Source organism: Oncorhynchus clarkii, chromosome 3, assembly GCF_045791955.1.
Source record: "Oncorhynchus clarkii lewisi isolate Uvic-CL-2024 chromosome 3, UVic_Ocla_1.0, whole genome shotgun sequence".
Lineage (NCBI taxonomy): Eukaryota > Metazoa > Chordata > Actinopteri > Salmoniformes > Salmonidae > Oncorhynchus > Oncorhynchus clarkii.
Genome location: NC_092149.1, coordinates 59,560,077 through 59,572,525, shown reverse-complemented (window position 1 = coordinate 59,572,525; position 12,449 = coordinate 59,560,077). Strand labels below are relative to the sequence as shown.

At 44.4% G+C, this 12,449-nt stretch overlaps 1 protein-coding gene across 1 annotated transcript in view; it reads left to right on the top strand.

Moving 5' to 3' along the window:
* The window catches only part of LOC139400114 (NEDD8-conjugating enzyme UBE2F), an 87,897-nt gene extending 76,101 nt beyond the window's left edge, over positions 1-11,796 (top strand). Inside the window, exon 10 of the mRNA XM_071145146.1 lies at positions 10,065-11,796. Within this exon, the coding sequence (XP_071001247.1) occupies positions 10,065-10,115 (51 nt within the window). The 3' untranslated portion in view covers positions 10,116-11,796. The remainder of the gene's footprint in view (positions 1-10,064) is intronic.
* The last annotated feature ends 653 nt before the right edge of the window (positions 11,797-12,449 follow it).

The following is a 12,449-nucleotide window of genomic DNA, read 5'->3' as shown; positions in this document are numbered from 1 at the left end:
AAAAATCTCTAAAAACATAATTCCACTTTGACATTAAATAGTACCAGCAAAACACCAGTCAATGTCAACAGTGAAGAGGCGACTCCGGGATGCTGGCCTTCTAGGCAGAGTTGCAAAGAAAAAGCCATCTCTCAGACTGGCCAATAAAAAGAACAGATTAAGATGGGCTAAAGAACACAGACACTGGACAGAGGAACTCTGCCTAGAAGGTCAGCATCCCGGAGTCGCCTCTTCACTGTTGACGTTGAGAATGGTGTTTTACGGGTACTATTTAATGGAGCTGTCAGCTGCGGACTTGTGAGGCGTCTGTATCACAAACTAGACACTCTAATGCACTTGTGCACCGGGGCCTCCCAGTCCTCTTTCTATTCTGGTTAGAGCCAGTTTGCACTGTTCTGTGAAGGGAGTAGTACACAGCGTTGTACGAGATCTTCAGTTTCTTGGCAATTTCTCGCATGGAATAGCCTTCATTTCTCAGAACAAGAACTGACTGATGAGTTTCAGATGAAAGTTATTTTTTTCTGGCCATTTCGATATATTATTTATTTATATATATATATATATGTGTAAAGTGACTATGCATCAAGGATGGATAATAATAAAGAACAGAGTAGCAGCAGCATATATATCTGACTGAGCGGTGGTAGGCAGAAACAGGCGCATTTTGCCAGCAGCTCTTCGTTGTGCGTCAAGCATTGCACTGTTTATGACTTCAAGCCTATCAACTCCCGAGATGAGGCTGGTGTAACCGAAGTGAAATGGCTAGCTAGTTAGCGTGCTAATAGCGTTTCAAATGTCACTCACTCTGAGCCTTCTAGTAGTTGTTCCCCTTGCTCTGCATGGGTAACGCTGCTTCGATGGTGGCTGTTGTCGTTGTGTTGCTGTTTCGAGCCCAGTGAGGAGCGAGGAGAGGGACGGAAGCTATACTGTTACACTGGCAATACTAAAGTGCCTATAAGAACATCCAATAGTCAAATGTTAATGAAATACAAATGGTATAGAGGGAAATAGTCCTATAATTCCTATAATAACTACAACCTAAAACTTCTTACCTGGGAATATTGAAAACCACCAGCTTTCATATGTTCTCATGTTCTGAGCAAGGAACTGAAACGGTAGCTTTCTTACATAGCACATATTGCACTTTTACTTTCTTCTCCAACACTTTGTTTTTGCATTATTTAAACCAAATTGAACATGTTTCATTATTTACTTGAGGCTAAATTGATTTTATTGATGTATTATATTAAGTTAAAATAAGTGTTCATTCAGTATTGTTGTAATTGTCATTGTTACAAATAAATAAATAATTGGCCGAATAATCGGTATCTGCTTTTTTGGTCCTCCAATAATCGGTATCGGCGTTGAAAAATCATAATCGGTCGACCTCTACTAGAAAGGCAGGAACCTAGAGAGAAACCAGGCTCTGAGAAGTGGCCTGTCTTCTGGCTGTGCCGGGTTGAGGTTATAACAGTACATGGCCAAGCTGTTCAAACGTTCATAGGTGACCAACAGGGTCAAATAATAATTATCACAGTGGTTGTAGAGTGTGCAACAGGTCAGCACCTCCGGAGTAAATGTCAGTTGGCTTTTCATAGCCGAGCATTCAGCGTTAGAGACAGCAGGTGCGGTAGAGAGAGAGAGTCGAAAACAGCAGGTCAAAAGGTAGCACGTCCGGTGAACAGGTCAGGGTCCCATAGCCGCAGGCAGAACAGTTGAAACTGGAGCAGCAGCGTGACCAGGTGGTCTGGGGACAGCAGAGTCATCAGGCCAGGTAGTCCTGAGGCATGGTCCCAGGTTCTCCGGGAGGAGGGAGAGAGAGAGGGAGAGAGAGAGGGAGAGAGAGAGGGAGAGAGAGAGGGAGAGAGAGAGGGAGAGAGAGAGGGAGAGAGAGAGGGAGAGAGGGAGAGAGGGAGAGAGGGAGAGAGAGGGAGAGAGGGAGGGAGAGGGAGAGGGAGAGAGAGAACTTAAATTCACACAGGACACCAGATAAGACCGGAGAAATACTCCAGACATAAGACTGACCCTAGACCCCCGACACAAACTATTGCAGCATAATGGCAGTGAGTTCGGCCCCAATGGTGTAATGGGCTGTATGCACCACCCTCTAGCACTGAGGTCAAGGACGGTACATTTGCCATACCAAGCGGTGATGCAGCCAGTCGAGATGGTGCAGCTGTAGAACTTTTTGAAGAGCCAAGGGACCATGACAAATATGTTCAGCCTCCTGAGGGGGAAGGGGCGCTGTCATGCCCTCCTCACGATTATGCGGGTGTGTGGACCATGTTAAATTTTTTGTGATGTGGACGCCAAGGAACTTAAAGCTAAGGAGCAGGGGTTCATGTACTCTACATACTCCCTCACACTAACACAGATATGCACAGTAGTTGTCCCAGCTGCCTCTCGCAAGCCCCTGCCGAGTGTGACGTCCACAGTTTGTGGTTCTCGACGTGAGGGCCGTGGCATTCGTGAGGAGTGTCCAATTTCTTGGTCTCCCCTGACTCTGTAGCTTTGTGGCATGCCGACTGAACATCAAGTCTTTGTGCGGAGGGAACTGTGAGATGTGTGTCAGAGGGTACTGGGAAACCACGGCTCACACGTCCGCCACATAGCATACTGATGCTAAATGACCATTTAATCACCATACTGATGCAGCGGTCTCCCAGCTGACTGTCCCGTCACAGGAAGCTTGGCCTCAAACTCTCTCCCTCTCTCTCTCTGAGAGGAAACTAGGGCTTTTAATAGTAACGGAGTCATGTTGCAGTAGTGGTGTTGCAGAATCCCCATCCCACAGTAGGAAAAACAACAGCCACCCAGTCAAATGGATCTGACCTCCTACTGAGAAACAGCCCTTTTTCCAGCTTTATTGTTGGTTCAGCAACAACCGTAGAGAGAGTAGGCTTAAAGTGGAACTCCCCCAGTGCTCAATGCTCTCTGACTGCATTGTCAGAGAGCATTGGGGGGGGGGCATACAGGTAGTGCTGTGGAAGATGGAACATACCAGAACGGAACAGACTGAAACAGACCTTAAAACTAAAGAGGCCGATGATTAGCCAGGCATGATGACTTTCTTGACCTTATCTTATGTCTTTGTCAGCAACACAAAAGCATATTGGACTTATACTTTGTCATGTCATTGTGGTACATGTGTATGTGGCTCATGTGTATGTGACAAATAAAATTTGATTTGATGTCATTGTGAGGTCCAAATGTATTTGGACAATGGCACATTTTGTTGTTTTGGCTCTGTACTCCAGCACCTTGGATTTGAAATGATACCATATGAGGTTAAAGTGCAGTCTGTCAGCTTTAATTTGAGGGTATTTTCATCCGTAACGGTTTAGAAATTACAGCACTTTTTGTACGTAGTCCCCCCATTTTAGGTGTTTCAGATTATGTTGTGCCCAATGGTAAATAATGTAGTGTGTTATTTTAGTCACTTTTATTGTAAATAAGGAAATAATATGTTTCTGAACATTACGGATAATCATGAATGCATGATGAGTGGGAAAGGCATAAATATCATACCCCCACAAAAATGCTGACCTCCCCTGTTATTGTAAAAGGTTACCATGTCTTTGGGGGTATGATCTTTGTGCCTCTAACTTTCTCACTCATTATTCACGATTCATTCAGGATTATCCATAATAATGGTACCATCCACATGAATGTAGAAGTGTTCAGATTAAAACACGTTTTTTTTTTCTCAATAAGTGTCTCCAAAATGGAACAGTAATTACTTACCATTCATTTCAATTGGGCACAACATAATCTGAAATACAACCAAAACAAACTGCAAATGATTCCAAGTCTTGTAGAGTCACAAGCTTGATGTAGTCATTGTGTGTTAGGTATATCGGACCAAATACTAAACTTTTGATGACTTTAATACACATACAGTGCATTCGGAAACTATTCGAACCCCTTGACTTTTTCCACATTTTGTTACGTTACAACCTTATTCTAAAATTGATTTTCATCAATCTACACACAATGCCCCTTAATGACAAAGCAAAAAAAAAAATTTTTTTTATATTTTTGCAAATATATTAAAAATAAGTATTCAGACCCTTTGCTATGAGATTCGAAATTGAGCTCAAGTGCATCCTGTTTCCATTGATCATCCTTGATGTTTCTACAACTTGATTAGAGTCCACCTGTGGTAAATTCAATTGATTGGACATGATTTGGAAAGGCACACACCTTTTCTATATTTTTATTTTATTTTACCTTTATTTAACTAGGCAAGTCAGTTAAGAACAAATTCTTATTTTCAATGACGGCCTAGGAATAGTGGGTTATTAACTGCCTGTTCAGGGGCAGAACAACATATTTGTACATTGTCAGCTCGGATTTGAACTTGCAACCATCCGGTTACTAGTCCAACGCTCGAACCACTAGGATACCCTGCCTAGTGGTCCCACGGTTGGCAGTGCATGTCAGAGCAAAAACCAAGCCATGAGGTCGAAGGAATTGTCCATAGAGCTCCGAGACTGGATTGTGTCGAGGCACAGATCAGGGGAAGGGTACCAAAACATTTCTGCAGCATTGAAGGTCCCAAGAGCACAGTGGCCTCCATCATTCTTAAATGGAAGAAGTTTGGAACCACCAAGACTCTTCCTAGAGCTGGCCACCTGGCCTAACTGAGCAATCGGTGGAGAAGGGCCTTGGTCAGGGACGTGACCAAGAACCCGATGGTCACATTGACAGAGCTCCAGAGTTCCTCTGTGGAGATGGGAGAACCTTCCAGAAGGACAACCAATCAGGCCTTTATGGTAGAGTGGCCAGATGGAAGCCACTCCTTAGTAAAAGGCACATGACAGCCCGCTTGGAGTTTTCCAAAAGGCACCTAAAGAACTCTGACCATAAGAAACAAGATTCTCTGGTCTGATGAATCCAAGATTGAACTCGTTTACCTGAATGCCAAGTGTCACGTCTGGAGAAAACCTGGCACCATCCACACGGTGAAGCATGGTGGTGGCAGCATCATGCTGAGGGGATGTTTTTCAGTGGCAGGGACTGGGAGATCGAGTGATGATCGAAGGAAAGATGAACAGAGCAAAGTACAGAGAGATCCTTGATGGAAACCTGCTCCAGAGCGCTCAGTACCTCAGACTGGGGCGAAGGTTGAACTTCCAACAGGACAACGACCCTAAACACACAGACCCTAAGTCTTTGAATGTCCTCAAGTGGCCCAGCCTGAACTTGAACCCGATTGAACATCTCTGGAGAGATCTGAAAATAGCTTTGCAGCGACGCTCCCCATCCAACTTGACAGAGCTTAAGAGGATCTGCAGAGAAGAATGGGAGAAAGTCCCCAAATACAGGTGTGCCAAGCTTGTAGCGTCATACCCAAGAATACTCAATGCTGTAATCGCTTTAACAAAGTACTGAGTAAAGGGTCTGAATACTTATCTAAATGTGATTATTTATTTTTTTTATACATTTGCAACAATGTGGGGTATTGTGTGTAGATTGCTGATGAAAAAAAAAGATTTAATCCATTTTAGAATAAGGCTGTATTGTAACAACGTGGAAAAAGTCAAGGGGTCTAAATACTTCCCGAATACCCTGTATACCTGAATTTGTCCAAATACTTTTATTTCCATAAAATGGGGAGGACTACGTACAAAAGTACTGTATTTTGATCCTGATGTAGATGACAATACCCTCAAATTAAAGCTGATCATCTCTACTACAACCTAGTAATTGTATGATTTTAAATCCAAATTGCTGGAGTACAGAGCCAAAACAACAACAAATGTGTCACTGTCCAAATACTTTTGGACATCACATTAACTATTGCAATGCCACAGAAAATGGTAGATTTAAGGTTGGCCACAGCAAACTAACAGCCATGTTTTGACTGATATGATTAGTCACTCAGGTATTCTAGCATGGTCAGCCATACTGCACCATTGATGATCCCCAGTCCGATGGCTTAACGAAGGCCTTGCATAATGCTCTCTTGAGGGACCCTGTGGTCTTCTGACTGCATCCTAATGCAGATCTATGGCTCTCCAACCACCACAGGACCAGTATCTTTACTGTGCTAACAATCTGTCTCACACTGGATCAATAGCCAATCAACTGGCTGTTTGTTTGCAAGTGAAAACAACCCAGCATCCACGTGACTGGGTCTGGTTCTACATGGTTCTGGATGGTTGAACCACGGTGATCTTTAGCGCTTAGTATAGACCGTGTCAGTTTTGTGAAGTGAAAACTTTGACGGTATGGAAATGTTGTAGTTTTGTCAACTTTCTTTCTGTCAATAATTCTTTGAAATCATTAGCTCATTTGGCCTCTGTGTGATCTTCTGTTAGACTATCTAGTATTTGTAACACCTTGCTGGCTGTGGGCCACCTTCAGCGCTAGTTCTTACCTGACGTGATCTGACCTGAATCGGTACAAACTGATCACGTTACCAGGTGAGCCAGAGGGCTCTGAAATGTTCTATCCCTAGTCCTGATGGGGAGGAAAGAGGAAGAGGGGGATTCGAAGTGATAGAGTGCGAGATGAGTGCCATCAGGAGGTCTTGTTTTCTACCACACACCCCTTCCGCCCTCCCACCCCTGTGGTCTACCCTGACGGCGTCTGCTGAGTTGGTGTTCAGGTGATGTGATTGCCTTTTACATAGCTTGACTGCTGCTCCTACCCTACCTGTAGCAGTGGTGGTGTGTGCAGCTGGTCTAGCACACAGTAGACTCACATTAATGCTGTGTTGAGCGGTCTGTTCCCATCTGGCCAGATCACATCCAATTTGGGCAATCAGACTTTTTGAGCTGGAGGGGTGAGTGTTTGAGGTGACTACAGATGCTCCAAACTGTCCCACAACAGTGCAGTGGTGAACATCTCTGGATGACATGTACAAAAAGGTCAAGTATCTGAAATAATCCAACAGCCTTTTGTGAACGAACACCCGCACTTGACTTTGCCGATCGCTACTTTAAAGGAAAACATTTGCTTACTATGACTAAGCATTGTGGTTGCCCCACCTAGCAATCTTTAGATGAATGCACTAACTGTAAGTCACTCTGGATAAGAGTGTCTGCTAAATGACTATGTAAATGTAAAGGACATGGAGGAGAGGAGCCATGCAGCCCTGTGTACTGAAGTAACCTTGTTTGGTGTTACAAATCATGTCACAGGGTTACTGAAGGCCATTGATTGGTCAGTTTGGTTTCTGAAAACGTCTGAATGGCCAAACCAAAGAGTGACTGAGGGTTTCAGAGTGCATGTCATCTCTGCCAGTCGTTTGTAATAGACATGTCCCTGGGAGTCAAAACAGTGACATTGATGCGATCTGACAGGAAATTCAACTTGTCTCTTTTCCTGTATTTGCTGTAGCAGGGGAGGGACAGTATGTAGTTTTGACCTATTCCCTGAGGAAAATGGTTTATAAATATGCAGGACTAGGTTGAGTATATCTACACTTTTACTTTTGAATTAGTTTGAGGACATTGACTTGTTTGTCAAAGAACTGTTCTGAATGTCATCATTCATCTCCATTGTTGTGTTATGTCGTGTTATGTCGTAGTATAACCTAATATAAATCTCCCCCCAAATATCTGTTTCTTTGTAACATTCTGCATACAGAGGTATTTCAAAACGCTTTTAGCCAGGGAAGAAAGGCAAGGCCCACACGACCACAAAGGCTTCAGATTGTTATAATGGGGCAGATTAATACGCAGAACTACGTAGGGGGGGGCTATTTCAAGCTCTGTGCTGCGCTCAGCTCGCTGCCAAAATATTTAGCAAAGCTGCAGAGTTATGTAAAGTGTGTGGGGGGGGGGGGGGGGGTGCAGCAGTTGAATCCCCAAGGTCTCAGCTTGGAGTGTTCCGGGCTCCCTGTTCTAACTGTTCGTTCTAAGTCTGTTCTGTCTGCCTAGCTGTGCTGAGGGCTCTTTAACGTACTGATGTTTTCTTTGCTCTGTTGCTATAGCCTGACTGTAAAGCTGGAGCACATTCCACCCAAGGCGAAGTACAGCCATTTGCATTAATTAATTTACCTCTTGAAGAGGTGTTTTGAACAGAAGAGGTGTTTTGAACACTGGTGTACCTGCCTGCTGGGAGGATGTGAGCTAATTCAGTAGGAAAGGTTACATGGTTCAGTTCACTAATGGATGGCCGCTAACGCTAGTCCGTCAGTCAGTGTCTGCTTCAACTACAGGCTTTGTTTGGTTTGTTTCCGCACTGCTTTCCTCCTTCATATCAGTGTCTGTCTCTGTCCTCCCCACGTCCTTGGAGTTTCACAGAAGATCAACGTCATAATCTACCCCCCAGGTCATCTGCCCTCTGGCTTTCATCTGCCCTCTGGACTGTAGAGACCCAGTAGGATGGATTATGACTCAAAAAGCAGGTTACTAACCAGCCGTCTGATTGTGATATTCATCCCCATTTACATACAAGCTTTCATGCAATGTCAGACAGAGAGCGAGATCTGGAGAGCTAATTGTTTTTCCCTGAGGGTAAAGTAAGCTATTGAGTAGCAGGCACAGGCTCTTTTAGATGGCATGCTAGGAACTAAGTCTTGTACTAATTGTAAGTCTCTCTGGATAAGAGCGTCTGCTAAATGACTAAAATGTCAATTGTAAGTCGGCCACACACCTTGTCCTTAAGTCGTCACCATTTTAAAGCATTATGTCTTGCGCTTATCTCCATAAGTTGTTGTTGGCATGGTTGTTGTTGTTGTCTGAGACTCTTCTGGCCTTTTCCAGCCCTGACCAAGCCTCATTCTGAGCTTATTCTCAAAGGAATTAATCCTATCTTGGGAAACGTGCATCTGTGAAACTGGAGCTTGATGGGTAAATAATGCGTTGATGTCCCTGTGCAGATTGGAGGAGAGTTTACAGTTGCTTCTTTCACTTGCCTTGGCTCCTGATACCAGGGCTGCGTCGTCTTTTAGTGGACTCCACCCCCTTCTACCCTCATCAATTCCCAATCGAACCCAAATCCTGGACCACTAATGAGAAGAGAAGAAAATAGGCTTTTGTTGAATGAGTTTGTTGTTGCTCTCAGAATTGTGCTGTGCTGTGCATGACCTGAGCTGGTGTGGTTTAATAAAGCTGGCCCTGGAAAAGGAAAAGGGCAGGGGGCAAGCTGACCCAGGAGAGACAAACAGAGCCAAGGATATCAATCGCCTTGAGCTGCTCCTGCCACCTGTGCCGCTACATACGCTGCCATGCCAACCTGGCTCCATTTCTCCTCTCAATCATCTAACTGTCCCCAGACAGGCTCATGGGAATTAATTTGACTTTATTTCATTTAAACTCTACGCACAGAGTACACACACACACACACACTCTCTCTCTCACACACACACACACACACACACACACACACACACACACACACACACACTCTGGCCCAGGCTTTAACTCCCCAGTTCTGTAGTGGAGGTACTGCACTAGAGTGTTCCATACCATTCAGAAGGATCAATTAGGCCCAGATACTGTGTATACACCGGCTGGGGAAACCGAGGTTGTCACAGACAGGCAAAGATGGGTTGTTCACAGTGTTCCTCCAGACTCCCTGTAGACTGGGGTTATTTACAGCCTGGTACTGGGTACAGAACAACAGGCCAGCAGAGCTAATTGAGGAATCCTGAGCCCTCCTGGGTTCCTCTCAGGCATCTTGTTGTTGGAGGCTGTTTACCCGGAGCCAGAGCTTTAACAGTGCAGCATGGCCCTCCATATCTACCTCCATCTCCACAGTCTGGCAATGGGGACCGTATTCCCTGGCCGGACGGACGCTCTGCGGGTAATGTTTTCATAGCTCTTGTTGTAGCCATGCCCTCAGTGGTCGTATCATGTTTTGCTTGACAGGAAGTGCGCAGGGTTTGTTGGTAATGTTTTCATCCCACTGTATCACTGCCATCAACCCCTAATGCAGCTTACTGCATTGTTATTGAATGTCTCGCTCAGTCATTTAAACTGATGAACACACTGTATATTGGCCTAAAGATTTTCAGAGCAGTTGGAGGTAAGATGTTTGTAAAAAATTAAACAAGGATATACAGTAGATCCAGAAAAGCTCACTGATGTTGTTTGTGTGTCTTGTTCTAGGAGGATTTCCGTAATAAGGTTCAAGATTACATCAAGCACTATGCCAGATGATGACTGCGTCAGCTGCGCCGGCTGCCTGCAACCCCCCCTTTCTTCGACTGCGCAGCTGAACCCCGCCCCCTAACGTCTCGTCAACCAACCAACCGCTGCACATTGCTGACACGCCCTGACTGCAATACAATGACGCTGAAAGAAAAAAAAGATTTACAAGAAAAATTGTTTTTTAAAAGTTTGAGGGATTATGCTTTAATTGCCCTGAGTGGCCTAGAGTAATCATGCTGCGTCACCGCAGGGATTGTCCAGTCACGGGGCCTCTCTGTGTGTCTGAGCCAATAATAGTGAGCGCATGTGGCAGTGAGGACCCGGGATTTAACCAATCCACTTAGCTGTTATTTAAGAATTGACGAATCAAAGAGAAAGATTATCTGTTAGTGTTTCTCAGTTCTAGTGCCTGCCATGTCTGGTTGCAAAGAAAATGCACACAAGCACACACACACACACACAATCCCTTCACACACATTGAAAAGCAAACGCACTCAACTAGTTACTCACAACACACAGCACTTGGTTGTGCATGCACACCCACCCAGCCACACAGAAACACACACAGCTGGAAAAACAACATCTCTGTTATGTCACTCATTCAAGGCCTGCACTCCCCCGCCCACACCCACCTCATCAGACAGCATGTGAATGACAAGTGCCACCGACCCAGTCAGTCCCCATTCTGTTGTCCACTTTACTCAGCGTACGTCTGAAATGGCACCCCTTTATATTGCCCTACTTTTAACAAGAGCCCTATAGGCCCTGGTCAGAAGTAGTGCACTACATAGGGAATAGGGTACCACTTCAGACACGCCCACTTCCTGTCTGTTCTGTTCACTCATCCACAGGGGGAACACAATTTACCGGTGCCCCAGACACACTGTAACACTGTCCAGATCAAGCTCCTAGGAAAAGACTCCAGCTGTACCACAGTACAAGTTCTACCACCACACCTGAACCTTGACCTTATCTCAGCTCCCCTGACCTCTGGGGAAGCCAAGCGTAGAGGGCACTGTGCCTCTGATAGTCTCTGTCTTCCTCCATCCTGACGTTTCTCCTTCCACTCTCTTAGGCCCCACCACCCTCATGCATTCTCCTCTGCCCCCATGGAGGTAGAGGGAATACGAGGGCTCTCTTCTCTGCTAGGTTGTGTATGAGAGTCCTCTGTTTTGAGGCAAGTGAGTGGGGTCTCCTCTGTATGCATGTCCTCATGTGTCTGAATGTCCCCCTCTGTGTGTGTGTGTGTGTGTGTGTGTGTGTGTGTGTTTCTGAGAGATATGTAGATCTTTGAGTGTGTGGGTTTGTTGCTTCGCTTTGCCTGGGCTGGCTTTGTGCCTGTATGTGTGCATATTGGAACGTTAGATTCAGTGTCATCACTGTATTAAAAAATTGTATTCACATGTTTGCATGAGGCAAAATGTATGTGGCCAGGAGGTGATGTATTTTACAGTAGGTATGTTAGAAGTGTGTGTGTGTGTTCAAATGGACAGGGGTTCATGTGACTTGTTTTTAGCATGCTCTGGTTCCTAGCCCCACACTCCTTATTTTACTGGTCCAGCTAGCCTAATTCTCTGTGGGGCTCGGGAGGGTCTGTCTGTTCCTCAGTTTAAATCCTCCTTTTTTTTCTCAGATTGTATATCCATTTTTTAAGATATATTAAAGAGGATATAATAAGGAAAAACATGTACTTATTGTGTTTTTTCTTTCTTTCCACATTCAATGTCCTTATCACACATTCATGGATTGTAATTGCTGGCAGCAATGTTAATTGAGAGTTTTTTTGCAATGTTATAACTAGTGGTGCAACATATCACAAAACTCACGGTTTTGGGTTGCAGAGCGGATGATTTTTCAGATCAGCAAAAAAATAAGAGACAAATAACTTTGCTTTCCATTTATTACTTAAAGAACACTTGAAGCAAGGAACTTTTCAATGTTTAAATAAAATCTTAAAATAAAATATTCAATACTCAATTGTTAAATTAAAGTGCAATATGATACCTCCTTCCTTTGAACAATAGTGAATGAAAAAAAATAGCCTGTGTCCACATCATCAAAAAAAGAAAGAAAGCAGACCTGAGCTTATAACTTCAAATTCTCTAATGGCAGTCTTGACATCTCTATTAATGGTGAGGTCTTCCTTACTTGGGGCCATGGATTGTAGAATCCTTGTTTTCAAGGGTAGGATCATGGACATAGACGGTGCAGTTTCAGTGCTCAATAGGGTTGTAACCGTTTTGAGAGGTTTGAGCACCTGGAGGACCTCCTCTGCCACTTTCACGTCATCAGACAAGGTGACGATGTCTTTATTTTTTTGTTCAAGGTCTTGTCTGTCAGTGC